The sequence below is a fragment of the Lampetra planeri genome, chromosome 32 (genome assembly GCF_965212315.1).
Source record: "Lampetra planeri chromosome 32, kcLamPlan1.2.h2, whole genome shotgun sequence".
Taxonomy (NCBI): Eukaryota; Metazoa; Chordata; class Hyperoartia; order Petromyzontiformes; family Petromyzontidae; genus Lampetra; species Lampetra planeri.
Genome location: NC_136138.1, coordinates 3,432,797 through 3,455,768, shown reverse-complemented (window position 1 = coordinate 3,455,768; position 22,972 = coordinate 3,432,797). Strand labels below are relative to the sequence as shown.

Here is a 22,972-nt window from a genome sequence, read left to right as displayed (position 1 = left end):
GCGGGGGGGATGGAGGAGGTGGGGGGAATGGAGGAGGTGGGGGGGATGGAGGCGGGGGGGGATGGAGGCGGGGGGGATGGAGGAGGTGGGGGGAATGGAGGAGGTGGGGGGGATGGAGGCGGGGGGGGATGGAGGCGGGGGGGATGGAGGAGGTGGGGGGAATGGAGGCGGGGGGTGGAGGCGGGGGGAATGGAGGAGGCGGAGGGGGGAATGGAAGGATGGAGGAGGGAGTGGAGGCGAGGGGCACACAGCACCCCCACCCCACCAACTCGTGGGTCCCGCGTGACGTCACTCTGCGCGTGCGCACTGAGGGCGACGAAGTGAGGCCCAGTGTGGGCTCGCTCCCCATCGGCGCTGTGAAGACGGCGAGGAGGTGACCGGGGTACCCCCCCACGACCCCCTCATCATCATCCCCACGGCGTCCCTCATCATCACCCCCCTCGTCATCCCTCTCGACCTCCTCCATCTCTCGCTGTCGCGGTTCGCGCTGACATTCCACAGCCAGACATTCGGCGCGGCGGCGGTGGCAGCGGTGGTGGGTCGACTCTGGACAGACTGGGCCCTGTCGCAGGAGCGTGGAATGCGCCGCTGCTCCAGCTCTGCGGAGGCGCTGGCGCACGAGTCGTGTGCCCTCACAGTGGTCGCTTGAGTAGGAGCTTTGCCCTTGAGACTGGGGCACAGGGTGAGGGCTGTGAGTGGTGAGGGCTAAAGTTGGTTTGGTTCACCAGCTGAGGCAGTTGCAAGGGGTTAGTGGTCGCGTAAACTAAAACTGTTAAAACATTTATTTTGTATTTAACAGTTAAAGCCCACGGCGCTCTAGAGTTCGGTTGCAGAAGCGACTTGGCCACAAATGATAGCTGGGCTAAGTGGCTTATCATGTGGACATTTATAATATACATTTATTATTTATATGGCGCTTTTCCACTAACGTTTTAAGGCGCCTAGCAGCCGAATACTCGAGACGCGTGATGTTGATTCTAAACGTGGAGGCGTGAATCCGGAGGACCACCTGAAGAGAGACGCGCAAACGCCAGACACACAGCAGGCGTCGGGGATCGAATCCACGACCTCCCGCATACCAGGCGAGGTAGTTGACATCTCGCCAGTGCACGTCTGGTTGGGTCAGGGGGTCACGTCTGGCAGCTCAACTCCGTGCAGAACCTCACCCAACCCTTCAACCCTCACCTCGCTCGTCACTCAGCTCTCCATGCTCTAACCCTCTCACCCGTCACACACCTCTCACCCCTGCACCTCGCCCGTCAACCCTCGAACACCTCACACCTGTATCTCACACAGGTTCTAAACTCTCACAGCTCACTCCTCACCTCATTCGCCCCCTACTTCTCTCGCCTATCACCCCTGTCACCCCTCTCACCCATAACCCTCGCCCATCCCTCAGCTCTACACCCAGGCACAGGTTGTGAACCCTCTCACCTGTCGCGGCTCACCCCTCCTCCACGTTGTCGCCCGTGTTTCTGTTTGGCTGTGGGGGCCAGGTGGAGGTGAGGTGGGGTCACGTGTCCGTGGGAGCAGCTGCCCCCCTCCCAGCATGGAGAGCAACAGCACGGAGAGCGATGTGGAGCCGATGAGTGGCGCCAACAACAAGGTCACTCGCCGCGACTCGCCGTCACTCAGGAACTCGCGTGCACACTACAGACTCTCACACAAACACCACAGACAATGAAATCCATATGCTGTACTTATACAACAACAACAACTGCCATTCGTCACTAAGTGGCGGTGACCTCACCACGGTGCCTGTGTCAGGCCAGGTGAACTTTTAGACCACGTGAAGTGTCGAAGGCTCGCTGACAGGAGGTCACGGGACCGATGCAGCAGGTGCCGTGGGTTGATTGACTGAGATGACTTGCAGATGCACCAGCTGTGCCCCCGACTGTGCTAAATTGTACACCACAAACACCACTCACACGCCTGTCACCCTTAACCTCTGTCATCACACTATTCCAGCGCTCTCTCTCCCAGCACTCTTACCCACTCAGTCACCCACTCACCCCCAGCACTTTCTCCTGTGTGTCCGTTCTCGCTGGCACAGGATGGTGCTGGGCCAGGTGACGCCAGTCGACGGCGAGGAGACGGGGTGGGAGACCACGAGGTCCGGGGGTCCCGGCCGAGCGGTGGGGGTGGCGGGGCAGGGGGTGGCAGGGCCCCACCCAATGGAAGGGTTGCTCCGGTGGGGGGGCGGACCGCCCTTGAGACGGAGCCGGCTGTATACTGCGTGTGCCGCAAGCCAGACACGAACCGCTTCATGATGTACGTGCCGGTATCACCCACTCGCACACCCACTCGTCCATTCAGCTCCTCAGTCGCTCATCGACCCACTCACGACACCATTCACCCACCCACCAAAAAAAACCAGCCGCCATTCGCAACTAAGTGGAAGTGACATCACCCCCGCGCTTGTGCCAAACCAGGCCACCCGCTCACCCATCCACCCACTCGCACATCCACGCACTTACCCACCCACTCACCCACACACTTGACACACGTGTCTGGTGTTGTGAGAAATGCCACTGTGGTGGACTATCATATCCCTGTACATTTCAACCACTGTGGAAAACACTATTCACCCAACCCATAGCCGAGGCAAAGCGCGTTCCTGCTCACATGAGCATGAAGGCGGTGCTCATGTCCCGTTTACAGCCCTCTGAGCCAGTGGTGGAAATTCCTAATACCTCTGTGTCACCCGAATCTCAAGTTTTCAAGTTGGTGGTGACCGATGGTGGAGTATCTGCGTGGCGTCGGGCAGTAGCTAAATGTCTCTCGCTTGCAGCTTGTGGTGCGATGTAACCGAGTATGTTGTATGAGGTGCGCCGTTTTCTGCCAAGCCGCGGAGATCGCGTTGTGCGCGGCGGATAATGAGTCGGGTCTGCGCTGCTCTGGCTCGCTGCACAGAGGCTGTGACAAGTGCAACGAGTGGTTCCACGGCGACTGCATCGACATCACGCAGAAGATCGCCAAGGCCATCAAGCAGTGGTACTGCGACATGTGCCGCGGTACGTGGGCCCCACCCCCCCCCCCCCCGTCACACGTACCCATCATCAAGCGCACACGGGCTGCGTAGCTGACTTGTTCTTTCCGTTTGTTGCTCTGCTTCTGCTGCAGCCAAGGACCCGTCGCTTGCCATCCGCTACCGCCAGAAGAAGATCAAGGACAAGAGCCGGGATGCAGCGCGTGACTATTCGGCCGAATACGACGGCAACTGCAGCTCGGAGAGACGGAAGGTACGTGTGGGGGTAGGCACGGTTCACGGGAGGCCTGTGCAGCACCTCAGATTAATTTTATTGCTATGCTTTTTCTTGTTTACCCAGGAAAGACTTACAGGAGGGCCCTGCCAAATTTTCCCTAGAATGGGGGCGATATTGTTTCTGCCATGTGTGATGCCAATTGAGTAATTCTTTCGCGAAATTTTCAGCATTGGGATGTTTTGGGCGATACCAGTTACATTGTCTATTTGTTTTTAGTGAGGGGGAGAACATAAAAAGCCCACAACTCATACAGTCGCTTGCTCACGCTCTCATTTACTCACACTCTCACCCACTCACCACACCGCAGGTCGCACAACACTTCTCTTTCTGCTTCTACCCTCATACCGTTGCACTGTGGAATTTCCTCCCATCATCGTCGTATCTTTGCACAGGCTCTTACAATCATAACCTTACTTAATTCAAGAAACGTGTCGCACTCGTATTTATCTCTTACGACTTTGATCGTGATGTTTGTTGCAGGCGCTCAGCTTTTTGGGCCTTTGGTCCCGTGCTCGGCAACTGCTAAGACACTCTACTGTTGACTCTGCTCGTGCTCCTGCTGTTGTTTTCTGCTGCAGTTGATTCTGCTTGTGTTCCTGTTGTGGTTGCTGCTGCTGTTGCTGCTGCTGTTGCTGCTGTTGACTGCTCGTGCTGTCGTTATTGTTCTCATTGCCGCAGCAACTGAAGCGCTCGGTGCGCATGTGCGGCGAATGCGAGGCGTGCTGCCGCACCGACGACTGTGGCCACTGCGACTTTTGCCGGGACATGAAGAAGTTTGGTGGCCCCAACAAGATCCGGCAAAAGTGCCGGCTCCGGCAGTGCATCGTGCGCTCCAGGGTCCGTTCCGTTACGGTTGGCGGTCGCCCGACAGCTGACAGCATTTGTACCCAGTGTGTGTGCTGCGTGTGCCCTGCGTATGTGTCCCATATGTGCCCTGCGTGTGTGTACCATATGTACTGTGTGGTGTACTTCATTTGTCATGTACTGTCCCATGTGTGCCGTGTACTCTCGTGTTTCTCGCGTACTCTGTGTGTCGTGTTCTCCACGTGTGTCATGTTCTTTCTGTGTGTTGTGGTCTCCGCGGATCGTGTACATGGTGCGTCGTGTTCTCCACACGCTTCGTGTCCTCCGTGTGTTGTGTCCTCTCTGCATGTCGTGTTGTGTACTCCGTTCATGGCTTGTACTTCAGATGCGTGCCTTGTATCATGTCGTGTCCCCCACGTGCCGTGTACTCTGTCGTGTCCTCCACGTGTCGTGTACTCTGCCCTGTCCTCCACGTGACGTGTGCTCTGTCGTGTCCTCCACGTGTTGTGTGCTCTGTTGTGTCCTCCACGTGTTGTGTGCTCTGTTGTGTCCTCCACGTGTCGTGTACTCTGCCCTGTCCTCCACGTGACGTGTGCTCTGTTGTGTCCTCCACGTGACGTGTGCTCTGTTGTGTCCTCCACGTGTTGTGTGCTCTGTTGTGTCCTCCACGTGTCGTGTGCTCTGTTGTGTCCTCCACGTGTTGTGTGCTCTGTTGTGTCCTCCACGTGTTGTGTGCTCTGTTGTGTCCTCCACGTGTTGTGTGCTCTGTTGTGTCCTCCACGTGTTGTGTGCTCTGTTGTGTCCCCCACGTGACGTGTGCTCTGTTGTGTCCTCCACGTGTTGTGTGCTCTGTTGTGTCCTCCACGTGTTGTGTGCTCTGTTGTGTCCTCCACGTGTTGTGTGCTCTGTTGTGTCCTCCACGTGTTGTGTGCTCTGTTGTGTCCCCCACGTGACGTGTACTCTGTCCTGTCCTCCACGTGTCGTGTACTCTGCCCTGTCCCCCACGTGACGTGTGCTCTGTCGTGTCCTCCACGTGTCGTGTACTCTGCCCTGTCCCCCACGTGACGTGTGCTCTGTTGTGTCCCCCACGTGACGTGTGCTCTGTTGTGTCCTCCACGTGTTGTGTGCTCTGTTGTGTCCTCCACGTGTTGTGTGCTCTGTTGTGTCCCCCACGTGACGTGTACTCTGCCCTGTCCCCCACGTGACGTGTGCTCTGTTGTGTCCTCCACGTGTCGTGTGCTCTGCCCTGTCCCCCACGTGACGTGTGCTCTGTTGTGTCCTCCACGTGTCGTGTGCTCTGTTGTGTCCCCCACGTGACGTGTACTCTGTCGTGTCCTCCACGTGTCGTGTACTCTGCCCTGTCCCCCACGTGACGTGTGCTCTGTTGTGTCCTCCACGTGTTGTGTGCTCTGTTGTGTCCCCCACGTGACGTGTACTCTGTCGTGTCCTCCACGTGTCGTGTACTCTGCCCTGTCCCCCACGTGACGTGTACTCTGTCGTGTCCTCCACGTGTTGTGTGCTCTGTTGTGTCCCCCACGTGACGTGTACTCTGTCGTGTCCTCCACGTGTCGTGTACTCTGCCCTGTCCCCCACGTGACGTGTACTCTGTTGTGTCCCCCACGTGACGTGTGCTCTGTTGTGTCCCCCACGTGACGTGTGCTCTGTTGTGTCCTCCACGTGTCGTGTACTCTGCCCTGTCCCCCACGTGACGTGTGCTCTGTTGTGTCCTCCACGTGTCGTGTGCTCTGTTGTGTCCCCCACGTGACGTGTACTTTGTCGTGTCCTCCACGTGACGTGTACTCTGTCGTGTCCCCCACGTGACGTGTACTCTGTCGTGTCCCCCACGTGACGTGTACTTTGTCGTGTCCTCCACGTGACGTGTACTCTGTCGTGTCCTCCACGTGACGTGTACTCTGTCGTGTCCCCCACGTGACGTGTACTCTGTCGTGTCCCCCACGTGACGTGTACTCTGTCGTGTCCCCCACGTGACGTGTACTTTGTCGTGTCCTCCACGTGACGTGTACTCTGTCGTGTCCTCCACGTGACGTGTACTCTGTCGTGTCCCCCACGTGACGTGTACTCTGTCGTGTCCCCCACGTGACGTGTACTCTGTCGTGTCCCCCACGTGACGTGTACTCTGTCGTGTCCCCCACGTGACGTGTACTCTGTCGTGTCCTCCACGTGTCGTGTACTCTGTCGTGTCCCCCACGTGTCGTGTGCTCTATCGTGTCCCCCACGTGTCGTGTGCTCTATCGTGTCCCCCACGTGTCGTGTACTCTGTCGTGTCCCCCACGTGTCGTGTGCTCTATCGTGTCCCCCACGTGTCGTGTGCTCTGTCGTGTCCCCCACGTGTCGTGTGCTCTGCCCCGCCCCCCTCGTGCAGAAGCTGCTGCGCGTGCGCGACGACCACGGCGGCTCGAGCCGCGAGGGGGCGCCACGCGGCGCCGGCCTCGGCTCCTCCGATTCGGACGCGCTGCTCTCCTACCACGACTACGCCGCCTCGCCCCGCGGCGACCAGGTCCGTGCCGGGGGGGTGGGGGTGGGGGGCTGCGGCGGGCTGTTGGGGGGAAGCGGTTGGAAGGGGGGCGGGGGTGTAACGCTCGTCTTAGCGTCACATCCGTACCGTGCCGCACAGACTCGGCTCACTCCCGGAGAGAGCGAGACAGAGACTGATTGGTAGGCACGTTAAACACAAAGGTGAGGGGGAAGCCAGCCAGAACCAGCGCTACCAACATTTGCCGAAGCTCTGGTCCTATTTTGGGATGTTTGGCAAACTCCGTTAATGATGAGTGTGTGTGCATAGGATATCGATTCTTGTGGCACAGTATAATTTTTCTAAAGTATAGTACAAAAAAGTATGATTTGTTAAGTTATGGTAGATAACACAGATTTCGTTTTCATGGTACATGTGTGCTGCGCATGTTTGCGTACGTGCACGGGTGCCTATGTATGTATGCGTGTCTGTGTGTGCGTGGAGAGCAGTGGCGCAGTGGTTAGTGTGCTGCACCACGAACTTGTCCGGGCGTGGTGCTGGCCACCCACCCCCTTGTGTGCCGTACCGGCCTTCATAGGTGCTCGCTAACAGCACTTGCCCCTACAGTCTTGTTTAAGGCTATCCGGGGGATCTTTGTTTTTGTGTACACGTGCGTGTGCTTGTGTGCGTGCAGTTCCCGTGGAGCAGTGGGAAGGAGGACTCGCAGGATCACAGCTTGTTCCGTAAGCGCGCCGTTAAGCTCAAGCACGTGCAGAAGCGCGAGCGCCGCTACGAGAAGCAGGTGCTTGCCAGAGACCGCTCGCTCGTGCAACTCTGCGTCCCCCCGGATCCCCGTGTGTCCCTGCGTGTGACCCTGGGAGTCCTCGTGTTTCTGGGCGTTTCTGTGTTTCCCCGTGTTTTTGCCTGGGTGTCCCTGCGTGTCTCCGGGGTTCCCCGAGGTGTTGCTGCGTCCCCCCGCTTGTCCCCGCATTCCGGCGTCTCTCGACACGTCCGAACTTGTCTGCGCGTGTCTCCACGTGTCCCCGCGTGCGGCCCCCCCACGGGCCCCCACGTCTCACGGCTGTGCTGTGGCGTGGCACCGTAGAACCGCTCGGAGCGCCACCGGGACAAGGCCCGGCACAGGCTGCGCGTGCGGCACAGCGAGCGCGGCGGCCCCGAGGCGCGCGAGACCCCGCGCCAGCGCCAGTGCCTGGGCCCCGGCTGCACGCAGGCCGTGAGGCCCACCTCCAAGTACTGCAGCCACGAGTGCGGCATGAAGCTCGCCGCCAAGTGAGTGATGCAATATCAGCCTCTCAGAGCCACCCAGAGCCTCGCTAACAAGGTACTCGATACCAAGTGGGTGACACTAACACAAAGATCCCCCATATATCCTTAACAGACTGTTGGGGCAAGTGCTGTTAGCAAGCACCTATGAAGGCCAACACGGCACACAATGGGGTGGGTGGCCAGTGTGGACATTTTTACACACCACACCAGGTACTCATTTGAGGCTGATTCGACCTAGGGGAGGCCCAGGACCGGTTCAAATAATCGTCACTGATGTGAGCGGAAATCGAACTCGGGTCGCCGGGTTCGTAGCGCAGCACGCTAACCGCTACACTACCACTCCCTAAACACGTCCACCCTTACCACCTGTACTGACCTTTACCTTCCAATCACTACACCAGTGTCGACGGTTACCAGCCGACTCTGGCAAAAAGAGTGACACCGGCCCCCTCCTAACAGTTCTCCCTGCATCCCCCACCCTGTGTCTCCCTGCATCTCCCACCCTGTGTCTCCCTGCATCCCCCACCCTGTGTCTCCCTGCATCTCCCACCCTGTGTCTCCCTGCATCCCCCACCCTGTGTCTCCCTGCATCTCCCACCCTGCGTCTCCCTGCATCCCCCACCCTGTGTCTCCCTGCATCTCCCCGTCTCCCTGAGCGTCACCTCCTGTCCCATTTCCCGCCTCCACATCACTGTCTGTGCTCATTTGGTTTCAATTAATCAAAATGTTTCCCTCCCAGCCGTATCTACGAGATCCTGCCGCAGCGGATCCAGGAGTGGCAGGCGAGCCCGTGCGTGGCCGAGGAGCTGGGCAAGCGGCTGCTGGAGGGCGTGCGCCGCGAGCAGCACACCGCGCGCCTGCGCCTCGCCCACATGGACCGCCGCTTCCTCGAGCTGGAGGCCGTGATCACGCAGGCCAAGCAGCAGAGCGTGTGCGAGGACGAGGAGGTGCAGCGGCGCCACCACCGCACCACCACCACACCACCACACCACCACACCATCACACCATCACACCGCCACACCGCCACACCGCCACACCATCACACCATCACACCATCACACCATCACACCACCACACCACCACACCATCACACCACCACACCATCACACCACCACACCATCACACCACAACACCACCACACCACCACACCATCACACCACCACACCACCACACCACCACACCACCACACGATCACACCACCACACCATCACACCATCACACCGCCAAACCACCACACCACCACACCATCACACCATCACACCGCCACACCATCACACCACCACACCATCACACCACCACACCATCACACCATCACACCATCACACCATCACACCATCACACCGCCACACCATCACACCGCCACACCACCACACCGCCACACCACCACACCACCACACCATCACACCGCCACACCACCACACCATCACACCGCCACACCACCACACCATCACACCATCACACCACCACACCGCCAAACCATCACACCACCACACCATCACACCACCACACCATCACACCATCACACCACCACACCATCACACTGTTGTATATGTTGGTTATCAAAATTTTGATATGTTGTATGCGTGCGTGGGTGAAATTATTATGTTGTATATGTGGGTTCTGAATATTCAGTGAAAATAATAATAATCAAATGAAATTTGGCCAAATGTGTAATTATCTGGAAATATGTTAATGTATGTAATTATGCACATTTAATTATGCCAATTCGAGAGGTAATCGTAGTAATTATGCGAGTGGGTGTAATTATGATAATGCAAGTCGTTATGATAACCAGACCCCGCCTCGGTGACGAGGGTGGGTTATCGATCGGAATAAGGCAATTAATCGTATGCAGTTATGCAGGTGTGGTGTAAGTATGCAAGATTAATTTAGATTAACTCGGCATCGTTGTCTAGGTTCGTCTCATTCTCGCTTATTTTTAGGTCCCCGGTTCACCCCGTTATCGCTTTAACATTTACTGAGTATGTATTAGTGTGTTTATTAAGGTCACCAAGTTCAGATCTCAACGCAGAAGCAGATCTTATGCATTGATTTCAGGAAAGAATCACACAACCACTTCTGTATTAATCAATTTATTACTAATTCAACCTCAACTATGATATAGTATGCGAACTCTCAATCCCGGAACGTCAACACAGCATCAATACAGTATCATCAACGATTGTCTGATTTCACTTTGACAACGGCACATGGATCCCGCATAACGCGATGGTTGTTAGTGAGAGAGAGTCGTTAAAACATGCAAATACTATGCTAAGAAAAACCTTAACGTTAATGAATGATTACTCAATATTGTTCACGCCGTACCGCACTCCTTATTGATCATATGCAACCCTTATCACGTTGTTAGCACCTTGGGTCACGGGACAGTTGAATATTCTGTAGAGGATGCGAGTACGTGCGGCGATTATGACTGAAAGATACTTGAAAGATTATACGGTGATGAAAAACACAATCAAAAACAGTTATTATTCTTAAAGGCACCAATCTCAACAGATACATCGGCAGGTTATCTGACAACAGAATGGCTCGGAGTAAGGGCCTGCGACGGTGCTCCTTTTCCGAAGATCGTTATCTTATCAAGTTTACTAATTGGGGACCAGATCACCTGATAAGGATCTGGTGGGCCACCACTCCCCACGTGAGCGTGGCTTGGCGGAAGGAGGTGCCAAGAATCAATTCGTATTGATGGATCTGTTGGGAATTTATGCGATTAAGAGTACAGCCCACTAAATATTAAAGATAAAAATTACGAATACTCTTATAAACGACGGATGGCCATCACTCGGTCTCGAGTGTTTTTGAGTGGTAAGAGTTGTCTTGAATAGTCAGTGTTCGGAGTCGGTTCTTTATGTCAAACAGACGCCTGGTGGTCGTGTGGTGAGGGGGCGGTGCGCGTCATACGTATCAGTCGCTCCCCTGTCACCGTGGTGAATTGGTTTGGATGCCCGGTCGGTAGGTGGCGCCCACAGCTCGCTCGCAGCGTGCAGTGTTGGGTCGTCAACCAGGGGAAGCACAGAGCCTCGTCGCCAAACCGCGACCTCCGGCGGCAGCAGAGACCTCCGACTCGGCAGAGGTTGACCCACGCAGGCCGAGTTGAGCTGTCAAGCGGGTCTTGCCCGCCTGCAGAGGAGATGGGGAGCCGCTTGAGTCGAGCCCCGAGAGCCGGCTCCGGTGAGCTGATCGAACTCGGCTGAGTCCCAGACGAGCTGAAGAGTCGAGCCGACCCGCTGGTCGCAGCTCGCTCCTGAGTCGACCCTCCCGGTCGAGCTGAAGATGAGTCGAGCCGACCCGCTGGTCGCAGCTCGCTCCTGAGTCGACCCTCCCGGTCGAGCTGAAGATGAGTCGAGCCGACCCGCTGGTCGCAGCTCGCTCCTGAGTCGACCCTCCCGGTCGAGCTGGTTTCCAATGCTCAGGGTCCTTTCTTTTATGCCGAAAAATCCCTTTTGGGTCCTGCCCACAAGGCGGGGTTTCTTTCGATTTTTGCTGTGTCAGGATCTGTCCGTAGGTAGGTGTGTCCATGTGTGTGTCCGTATGTCCTTGTCCTTGTGTGCATCACCCACGGTATATTCCGTTGTCATACTCCCTCCATAAAATCCACGAGCAAACAATCAGATGTTACAAATTGCCTCGAAGTCGTCTCTCTGTCTGGGTGCAATATTATCTCTTGTCTGGCCTTCTTCATGAACCAAAACACAGACGTTACAAATCGTCTCACAGGCGTCTCTGTCCGTGTTGCACGACCTGGAGGGAGGGCAACACTCCCTCCGACCCTCACCGATGCACAAAGAAATGGTTAAAAGTTTTAACATTTGTCCCTTACCATTTCACAGTTATGATTCTGTATGTAACCTAAGGTCTGCCGTTTCCCATCGTGGTGCTTGACCCAAGTGGAGGTGCCTCCCCGAGCGTATATACACACTCTTATCCCGCGCTGCGGGGATACAAAGACGGCCGGGATCTCCCTTTCTCTCCGACCCTGGGTTTAACATCGCTCTTTTATTATGTATTTTATATTCGACCTGGTGGTGATTCATCCCGTTATCCTGGCTTTTCATAAGTTTTACTTTTGTCTTTTCATGCATAGGCTTATTATTATTAATTTATTTCCGATATCTTAGGTTAAGGGGTAAGTTTCTTGATCCTAGGAATTCGTATTCCTTGGTGTCTGCATGGTTATATAAGCGGAATATAGTTTACGGTGAATAGCGTTAACATTGATGTTATGTAAGATATTATGTATTGTGATGTCTTTAACTTAACTTGTTGGTCAGGGCTTTACTGACATGAAGTTGCATTTCATAGCCTCGCAGTCTTTGCCTCACCCTGTCTCTGCTCGCCGTTGTTGTTGCTGTCCAGCTGACGCCGTTAACTCAAGGCCTCATTAATTTCCGTCACTCCTTGTAGGTGAGGGCGGTTGAACCTTGGAGTCAGTTCTGGTTTTTGTCTGCCTGCTTCTCCTGATGTCCCCTGACCCCGGGAGTTATTATTTCTACTTTTATGGCCTGTCGAAGCCCGACTCGCTGTTGTTGGGCTGGTGGGTCGCTGGGTTGGTGTCGTTCCCGGCTTTTTTGCTTACGTTTGCAGTTCGCCGTGCTCTTAATTTCCTTCCCTCTTCAACCTTATATCGACTATTCGCTCCTGTCTGGGTGCGATTCAATTTTGACTTAGGAAGGTTCTGATTGTCATATGCTTCGGGTTGAGTTGTATAGATGGAAATAACATTTCATATTGACTTAATGATGGTGATGGTTCAGTAGGCGTAACTTGTGGCCTGGTTTAATTGGAGTGGGTGTGAATATCAATAACTTTAGCCTATCCTGTTGTTAAATTCCGACTTTAACGTTACTTTAATAGCAATACAGAATAATTGAGCTTTTCGTCTTAACTAGGCGAACGCGAACTTCTGGTGACCCCCGCAGCCTTGTTATTCAGCTGAGTCTGCATCCTTGAGATATACAACGCTCTTATTCGTCTCACTGTGGCCATCCAACCTTCTGCTCTGGGAGTGTTATTCTTAATTTCAGGTCAAAGGCCCCCTCACGTTCAGACGTGCAGGGTTGTTTAAATCAGCTCCCCCCCTGTGTACACAGCCTTGAGCTGACCCACTTATTTAATAATTTAATTCCTTGGCCTTTTTGGGTTTGCTCCCTCAGCTGCAGGAGAACAAGGCGTATTTCTCCTCCCTGTGTGCACGTGTTCCAATTAGCTCGGAATCCCTAAACACACAATCAGTGATGATTCCTGGCTTTCTGTGGTTGTGATTTAGACAAAGGCGCCTCTGCTTCCTTTCATTGCCTTCGAGTTGACACTGCCCCATTATTCGCCCATGTGCTGAGGTCATAGATGGTTGGGCTTTTTGCCTTAACTATGTCTGGCTGACTCTCCCACTGTCTCTGCCGCCTGCACGGGTGACATGTGCCCGTTTATCAGGCCTTTATCTTTCCTTGAAGCAAGGTTGCAATTCTGCCATCCTAGCCCTCCTCCAGTTCATTACTTAACAACACCTGGTGTTTTGCAGTTTGCTGCTTTTTGGTGTGTTTTCATTCATTATATCTCAATGATGGAAGAAGGCTAGGATACAACAACACCACCACACCACCACACCATCACACCACCACACCATCACACCGCCACACCACCACACCATCACACCATCACACCATCACACCACCACACCATCACACCACCACACCACCACACCATCACACCACACCATCACACCATCACACCATCACACCACCACACCATCACACCACCACACCATCACACCGCCACACCGCCACACCATCACACCATCACACCACCACACCATCACACCATCACACCACCACACCACCACACCATCACACCATCACACCACCACACCATCACACCATCACGCCGCCACACCATCACACCATCACACCATCACACCATCACACCGCCACACCGCCACACCGCCACACCATCACACCATCACACCACCACACCATCACACCATCACACCATCACACCACCACACCACCACACCGCACGGCCGCCACACCACCACACCACCGCCATGCCAGGGCGTCACACTCCTACCACGCTGCCACGCCGTGGCACCATGCCACCACACACTGCCACATGCTGCCATCACACTGCCATTTCACGCTGCCAGAACACCACGCCACATCTGCCACACCGCCGGAACACCATGCCACGGCGCCACACCACACCGCCACACAATGCCACCGCCACATCACCACCGTGCCATACCGCCACTCTGCCACCATACCACACCACGTCGCTCCAGTTCTAACACTCACTCATTAGCTCACTCACTTGCACGCATACTCGCTCGGACGCATGCACGCGCTCTATTGGATGCACATTCATGCTCACTCATCACTCGCTCACACGTGGCATGTGGGATGGTCTTCCCGTGCCTCCATATCTCACCTTGTCTCCGGTGTCTTTCCATGTGTCCCTGTCTCCCCGTGCCTCCCCGTGCCTCTCCGTCTCATCTCGTGTCCCTGTGTCTGCCCGCATGTCCCAGGTCACAGATGGGGACAACGAGGAGGCGGATCTGCAGATCTTCTGCGTGTCGTGTGGCCACCCCATCAACCCCAAGACAGCTCTGAAACATATGGAGCGCTGCTACGCCAAGGTGCGCCCAAGACACGCGCGACGGCGATACTACTGTTAACTACTTTTTTTCACCTAATTTTATTTTACCAGGTAAGGCCCACTGAGTTATGTAGCTCTTTTTCTGAAGCCACCTGGCCACAAATGATAGCTCAACGAAGCAGTTTACCACGTGGAAATATATTGCAGCCAAAGACGGAGGGGAGATGAAGAGAGTGAGCGGAGGGATATGGAGAGAGAGGAGAGGAAAGCTTGTAAAAGAGTAAGACAAACATAGAGGGAGAGAGAGAGAGAGAGTAAAGGATGGAGAGACAGAGAGAGACGGAGGAGAGAGTGCGAAAAGGAAGGATTATAACTGTGGAGGGAAAAACCTGGATCGAACTCACGACCTCCTGAATACCAGGTGAGGTAGTTAACATCTAGCCACCATGGCGCCCCATTGCGGTGATTGTGACCGGCACGTGATGGCGTAACGCGTGATGACAACGCGTGATGACGTAACGCGTGATGGAGTAACGCGTGATGGAGTAACGCGTGATGGAGTAACGCGTGATGGAGTAACGCGTGATGGAGTAACGCGTGATGGAGTAACGCGTGATGGAGTAACGCGTGATGGAGTAACGCGTGATGGAGTAACCCGTGATGGAGTAACGCGTAATGACGTAACGCGTGATGGAGTAACGCGTGATGGAGTAACGCGTGATGACGTAACGCGTGATGGAGTAACGCGTGATGGAGTAACGCGTGATGGAGTAACGCGTGATGGAGTAACGCGTGATGACGTAACGCGTGATGGAGTAACGCGTGATGGAGTAACGCCAAGTCGATCTCGATGGCCACCGTCACTACGCGGCAGTGAGCAGGGGACGAGTGGCGAGGCGTGGAGACGCTCGCGGGAGCAGCCGGAGCGCGCGACCTGACGCGCGTATTTCTGTGCTCGTTTCTAACCCTTGCTCCCGACCGCCTTTGTCTTCCCCGCAGTACGAGAGCCAGACGTCGTTTGGATCCATGTACCCAACCAAGATCGAGGGGTGAGGATGAGCACGCGAAGCCGCCCTGAGTCGCGAGACCAAGGCCCCCTGCAACCGCCACCCCCCCCCCCACCCCAAAATAACTAAGCAGACAATAATTCACTTCCTTTCCATATCCACCTCTCCATATACATAAAAAAGTTTTTTTTTTTACATCCCATCAGCCTTCTGGGAGAGCATAATCTTAGCAGCATTGGTTCAAAACGGGTAAAACTCTGGACCGGCTTTGACATTAAGTATCTAATCAGCTGAGTCGGGCTTGCTTGAACCAACGCTGGTGAGATGCCAGATATTTATTGGCAAGGATCCTTGTGTTGTGTGTGGAACACACGACACAAATATAAGTAACAAAATAATTAAGAAGACATTTCGCCAATGAATACGAGCTTAGGGAGTTCGTACGCCATTTTATGAGTCCAGACCCTTACGTGTAGGCGCACACATGAACGCATGTGTGTGCGCATGTGCACGATTGCGCGCCTCTCGTGTGCCGTGACCGACCTTAAGAGGTGCTTGCTATCAGCGCTTGCCCCAACATCCTGCTAAAGGCTATTGTGTGGGGGGTGTGTGCGCGTGTATGCAGGGCGACGCGCCTGTTCTGCGATGTCTACAACACGCAGAGCAAGACCTACTGCAAGCGGCTCCAGGTCCTGTGCCCAGAGCACTCCCGGGACCCAAAGGTTGGTGGTACCCCCTTACACCCCCTCCGACCCTCCCTCCCCACAGCCAGAAACACCAAAAGGGGGTTGGTCCTTCGTGGGGTCCCCTCCCCCCTTACGCTCAGGGGCCGGTCTATGAAGATGCGTGTGTGGGGGGCGGTGGGGCGAGGAGTAACACTCAATCTGTGGTGGGGGGGGGGCGGTTGGGCGGTCCTGACATGTCGGCCTTTTCAAACATGGCCCCCCCCGACATGAATGGACATGCACGCAATGCGTTCTGTCTCTAGTAACTAAGAATAAATACCAATTATCGGGAGCTCAAGGTGGACAATTGTGCCCATAGCCCCTTGGCCCCCGGGTTAGCCGGCATTGACCTGAGCGACCTTTTTTTATTATCATGGTTTCTGCGCACAGGCCCAAAGTTCCAGAAGGTCAAGCTGCCAGCAACAGACGGCGCTCTCAAATTTGCGAAATAGCCCCAAGGGTTAACACGTTTCTTGCCTTGAGCCAGGTTGTTGTAATAACCTGGTGGGAAAAGAAACGGTGGTGATTCTGAGAGGAGGGAATTCCACAGTGGAGCAGTGCGAGGGAAGAAGCAGAAAGATAATTATTGTGGTGAGAGCGAGTGAGTGGCACAAGCGCCGTGGTGACGTCACCGCCACTTAGTGGCAAATGCCAGTTGTTGTATGCTGTGTGTGGGGAGCGGTAGTGCAACGGTGAGTGCGTTGTGCTACGAACTCAGCGACCCGAGTTCGATTCCCGCTCACGGTCAACACCCGTGACGATGATCTGAATCAATCCTGGGCCTCCCCTAAGTTGACTCAGCCTCAAATGAGTACCTGGTGCGGTGTGTAAACATCGCCACTGGGGAGACAAAGGTGGCCGGGCGTGGTGCTGGTCACCCACCCCCTTGTGTGCCATTCCGGCCTTCATAGGTGCTACTAACAGCAATTGCCCAAACAGTCTATTAAATAGACTATAAGGGGGATTTTTGTATACTGTGTACAGGTGTGCGCGTGTAAGTATAATCACGTATATAAATGGGCGTGTGCTAGTGTGTATGCATCAGTGCATGTGTACGGCATGTGCCTTTGTGTGTGTGTAGGTGTGTGTGCGTGTTTTGTCATGTGTGAGTGTCGATTCGCTGTAACGGCGCCGGTCGTCTTATCGGCGCAGCTCAGATGTGCCGCTCGGCCGGCCTGGCGGAGGCTGCTGGGGTTGGTGCCATGTCCCTGCTGATTTATGGGCTTTGCCTCTGTGTGTCTGAGGCGTGCGGTAGAGGGGGGGGGCACGCAAACCGCCGCAGTAACGAAACGCGCACATCCAGCAGCAGGTGCCACGGCCGGGCGGGATTGATGGGCGGCCGTGTTTCATGTCGTATTAAAGTGAGGGAGGAGACTGACGGTCTGGAGATATTCATGGGATCCTCACAGCGGGAGGTGGCCATTATGAAACGTTACAGCTTTGCTTTTTTGTAAGGAATGCTTCCACCATCATATCGCGCTGTTCGGCTGCAGATGAAGTCTCACTGCTGCTCGGTGTGTTGCCACACCCCCGCCCCCCCCCCCCCCATGTGTGTGTGTGCGTGTGAGTCGCCCTCCATGTGTGCGTCGCTTCCCCCCCCCCCCCGCCCCCCCGTGTGTGTGTGTGGTGTGTGTGCTCACGGACTGCAGGTCTCCGTGGACGAGGTGTGCGGCTGCCCGCTGGTGCGTGACGTGTTCTCGCCCACCGGCGACTTCTGCCGCCTGCCCAAGCGCCGCTGCAACAAACACTACTGCTGGGAGAAGCTGCGGCGCGCAGAGGTCGACCTGGAGCGCGTACGCGTGGTACCTTGCACACGCCCCCCCCACGGGCCTCATCGCACAACATCAACAACAACAACAACAGCAGCCACCGTCCAATATTATTCACAATATAGGTTTTTGGGTCAGATCGCGTTATTTATAAATGTGTCGTAACCCTCCACCACCTGACACGGCCAAACAGTAAAAAATGTGTCGCGTTTTCAAAGGACAAAATTATTCACTTCTTTAGCCCACCGGTGTGCTGAAGAGGATCACCAGCATTTTAAAATGTGAGTAGTACGACGTTTCGCTGATAATTACAATCAGCTTCATCGGACAAGAATGGTGAAGCTCTCCTGTTGCTTCCGTTCTTAAATAGAACAGCCTCAGGGTGACGTCATCATTTATGAGCCACCGTCCGCCACCAAGTGCCGTCGATATCGCCGCGGCCTTCGTGCCACACTAGGTGAACTTTGAGGCTGTTGTGGAAAGGGTGGAAGGCTTTTGCTGCTGGCAAGAGGTCACAAGACATAGGCAGGTGCCGTGGGTTGGCTGAGATAACTGGCAGATGCATCACCTGTGCTCCCTACTGTGCAAATTTCCTGCATTTTAGCCACCCGACGCTTTGCTCGTTATGGTAAGCGTCGCTCTGCCCTCCGCTATTGTTGGAGGGCGACTACCTCCAACTGCCCAGTAGCCTCACAGTGCACCTAGCCTGGCACTACCCAGTAGAATACTTCACGAGCCTCCAGAGGCCAATTTTAACATTGGTACCAGTTATCGGCAAGAGCCATTAAGCTCCACAGCCTTCTGTACCACATCAGCTCCATCTCTTCTCCGGCCCATGCCGTCCATATTTAGCCCCCTCTATCTGGCCAAACAGAAGCTGCTTGGGTATGCGGTGGCTGGGCATGAGGGCTACGTGACCCAGCCAACGCAGCCTCACTTCATCACAAGTGCCCTGCGTCACACACACACACACAATCGTCGGGCTGGGCCCTTTCTCATTAGAAGTCACACTGCACGCCAGCTGAGAAGCCGTCTCGTTGCATTTGCCTCTTAATCAGATTCACTCCTCACTGGCGACTGATTATGAACGATCGCTGTGTTGCGCGCCAGGTAACTCAGCAGCAGAGCGAGTGGGAACGTTGTGCTTTCAAATCTTGCTTTGCTGGTTGACTCAGCCCATCTTTCCCGCCGGGGAGGATATGAGTAGCAATTTATGGGGGGAGGGATGACCAACAGTGGTTGACTGAGACTCGCCCCTGCCATAGCAATGTTTAATTTCCACCTAGATTGCCGCCTTGTCTGGGCTTTATCATCTGTACCGAGATCTCGTTTCGACATTGCTGTGCTGAACTGTGTTCCAGTAGACTGCACAGTGTCGATAGACCTGGGCTGACTGATGTGTGCCTGGGTTTGGTCTGTGCTGTGGAAGGTGTCGCCACCCTCATTTCCCTATTCACCCCCCCCCCCCCTGACTGGGTGTGCGGGGCTGTGCCCAGGAGATTGAGCACCAATGCCACAACACTCATTCGAGCGTTCAGCCAGAGGGCAGCAGCATCACCGTCTCTCCATGCTGTCTTGTCACGCAGGGTTTAGGATTTGTAACGCGAATCGTTGTCAGTGTCCGGATCTGCAGCATCTTCGTGCAGGCTGCAGATTTAAACGCTGCTGCTGCTTGTAGAATTTGTAACGCGCACCGTTTTCGTTCGGAAGTGCGGGAAACTACGGACGAGCGGGAAAGCGACCAGAACCGGTTGTGTCAACAAGTCATTCCCCTTGCTCTGTGGTCCTATGTTGCTATGTTTGGCCACTCCGTTACAAGAACGAGTGTGTGTATACCATGTGGGAGGAAACCGGAGTACTGGGATAAAACCCACACGTAGGTGTCTGGGGGCGGTGGGGGGAGGAGATACACTCAATCTGTAGTAACTTCCAAAGCTCTGTGGCCCTATATCGTGATGTGTTGGCTCGTTAATCGTCGCACGCGCTGACGCGAGGTCGCGTGCCATCGCACACACGACTGGCGCGCCTATTGAACAGCTGTTGGCGAACACAAGCGGTCGATACGAGCGGAGAAAGAAAAACACAGTCAGCGATTTGGCCAACATGCCTCTCACGGGCTGGGGAGGCGGGTGGGGTCAGGGGTGGGTGGGTCAGAGGGAGTGCTGGGGTGGAGCTGTGAGGAAGAGCAAGCGTCAAGCCTTTGGCCTCCTTTGTGAGGGTGCTCACCTCCCTGGGTACAGCCCTGCAGTGTTGGAAATTCTACATTACTATGGCAGGGGCGAGTCTTTTCATAAGATGACCACTGTTGATTTAATCGCAAATTGGTACTTATTTTTATCGACCCCCGCCCCGAGGGAGAGATGATGGGGCGAGTCAACTCAATAGCAGGATTTTACCTGGCAACCCTTCCGCTTGCGAGAGCCCTCTGACTCTGCCGCTGAGCCACCTGTTTGGCGGACCGCGGAGATTGAGACGGGAGTGTTGGCGGGCTCGTCTGTGTGTCCCGTAGCATGGGGAGGCCGCGTGTGCCCGGCTGTGTGCCCGGCTGTGTGCCCGGCTGTGTGCCCGGCTGTGTGCCCGGCTGTGTGCCCGGCTGTGTGCCTGGCTGTGTGCGTGTGGAGTGCTGCGTGTGGAGTGCTGCGTGGGGAGCGTTAGTGCGACGTTAGCGCGCTGCGCTACAAACCCGGCGACACGAGTTCAACTCCCGCTCACGGCCAACACCAGTGAGGATCATCTGAATCGGTCCTGGGCATCCCCTAGGTCGACTCAGCCTCAAATGAAGACTTGGTGAGATCTCTAAACATCGGAACATGGGAGACAAAGGCGGCCGGGCGTGGTGCTGGCCACCCACCCCCTCGTGTGCCGTGTCAGTCTGTTAAGGGTATACGGGGATCTTTGTTGTGCTGCTTGGAGGCTGTGTGGTGCACATCTCTTGTGTATGGGGTGCATGTGTTGTGTGTACGTATTGCATCTGTGTACGTATTGCGCGTGTTGCATGCACATATTGTGCGTGTTGCGTGTGTTGTTGTTGCACACGCGTTGTGTGCATTGTTGCATGCCTGGAGGCCGTGTGACCTTGGCTCTCCCCGTCTCTTTGAGCCGCAGCTCGGGTCAACGCGTGATGAACGAGCGTCCAGGGACAGTGGAGTCGCACAAATCTCTCCTCCTCCTGCCCCCCCCTTTTTGGCACCGGGCCCAGCCACGCACGTTAATCACGTTTATTTCTCGTGCACGCACCTCCCCCCAGCCCCCTCCTCCACACCACAATCAATCCTTGTGCTCAATTATATAAAGATGTAATTTGCATTCCGTGAGGAGTGGGAGGAGGCAGCAGCAGAACTCGGGGGGGCCCAGCTTTGCGTTAGAGTTGTCACGTGCGCACGCCCCCGGTGGGCCAACGTCAACCACGCGTCACTGCACGAGCCCTTTAAACAAAAACATCCCCCGCCCCTGCCACCCAAAATGTTGAATATTTTGCATTTCTATGGGGCTCACTTAAGTGTCCTGGAATCTCAGAGCCTTGCATCTCAATCTCAAGCATTCTAAGGACACCTCCAGTGGCGGCTGAGGCACATAGGGACTCGGCACCCACTTGCAAGTGGGGATTCGTCTGCCAGTAGGGAGGAGACGATCGCGAAAGTGTGGCATCCAAATTGAGTAATTTGTTGTGTAAATTTTCCAACTTTCAACCAAAAAGCCCGTGCGCAATGGACTACTTTTATTGAAATGACGTCACCGGATCTTCATCCACTGCGTAGCAGACGGCACGGAGTATTTTTACGGTCAATACACACCTCAGTATTAACCAGTGCAGCCTGCCGGATTACAACCACGAACCTTTAAAAAAAAAGAGAGCTCCCGCACTCCCACGGGGCCACGATGTCCCGATCGCGCTCTCGGCGTCCTAAAACTAGGAATCCGTCGAAGCCTCGCAGGGCTACTGCAACCCTCCGTCATGGTGTGTGTCCCTGTTTCCATGTCTACGTGTGTGTATGTATACGACTGCGCGTCTCTGTGCATGTCCACAATTGTCCGTGACTTTTAATGACTGCGTCTCCTTGGTTGTCTGCGTGTCTCTGTGTGTCTCTGTGTGTCTTGTGTGTGTCTCCGTGGTGCCTCAGTGGTACAAGTTGGACGAGCTGTTTGAGCAGGAACGGAACGTGCGCACGGCAATGGCAAACCGCGCCGGCCTGCTGGCACTCATGCTGCACCAGACGATCCAGCATGAACCGCACACCACCGACCTGCGTAGCTCCACCAAGGACACCTGAGCAGGTCCCACAAGGAGACCTGGGAAGGTCCACCAAGGAGACCTGGGAAGGTCCACCAAGGAGACCTGGGAAGGTCCACCAAGGAGACCTGGTGAGCTCCTTCAAGGAGACCTGCGCAGATCCAAGGAGACATGAGAAGAATCCCGTCTCGTCGCATATCTCATCTCGTTCCCGTTCCCTTTCGTCTCAAGGGGAAATGCAGGTATCACGTTTGCACCGTGAATGTGCGAGTCACAGGGTGAGCTGGAACTGCACTCTTCCTAACTCACCTGTAACTCGCTCACCTGTTGGTCCCTTCTCCCAGACAGAACATTTTACTCGCCGCGTGTACAAATCGCTTTCTAAACTCGTTATTTCTGGAGGTGAAATCTCTGCGTTTCTGTTTTACTTTGTACCGAGAGGCATTGGGGCCTCAAGGGGTCTTCCAATAAAGACGTTGACACTGAATGTGTCGCATCGGGGTGTGTGCTTGGTGGTGTGCGTGTGCGGCGCTGGTGACACCAGGACCTACTGTGGGACCTGGTCTGCTTGTCATCTATAAGTTCCATCTCCCACTGCGGAAAAGACCCCATTCAAACCCACAGGAGCCTGGTCTCAGCCAGCTGATTAAGGTTACAAATAAAAGTCGTCATCCCATGTGGGGTTGGCAACATCCCCCCGCCATCCCGATGCAGAGAGGAAATGGGAGAGGTTCAGGACTGACTCGTACAGCTGCATTTGGTACGCAGCCCAGACCTCCCCAGACCCTGGCTAACATC

At 55.1% G+C, this 22,972-nt stretch overlaps 1 protein-coding gene across 4 annotated transcripts; it reads left to right on the top strand.

The window, feature by feature from the left end:
• Window positions 1-252: 252 nt before the first annotated feature.
• Window positions 253-22,661, top strand: LOC144729306 (CXXC-type zinc finger protein 1-like). Of its 4 annotated transcripts, none has more exons than XM_078609468.1 (15): window positions 253-373; window positions 1,497-1,606; window positions 2,054-2,271; window positions 2,914-3,014; window positions 3,124-3,242; window positions 3,954-4,103; window positions 6,454-6,588; window positions 7,238-7,345; window positions 7,649-7,833; window positions 8,570-8,777; window positions 14,372-14,482; window positions 15,442-15,491; window positions 16,075-16,171; window positions 17,824-17,976; window positions 22,065-22,661. In XM_078609468.1, the coding sequence occupies exons 2-15, from the start codon at window positions 1,550-1,552 to the stop codon at window positions 22,212-22,214; spliced, it is 1,842 nt and encodes a 613-aa protein (XP_078465594.1). In that variant the 5' UTR covers window positions 253-373; window positions 1,497-1,549; the 3' UTR covers window positions 22,215-22,661. The 4 variants fall into 4 exon arrangements, with proteins under 4 accessions (XP_078465594.1, XP_078465591.1, XP_078465592.1 ...); XM_078609465.1 differs by having other exon boundaries at window positions 3,945-4,103; XM_078609466.1 differs by having other exon boundaries at window positions 288-382; window positions 3,945-4,103.
• The last annotated feature ends 311 nt before the right edge of the window (window positions 22,662-22,972 follow it).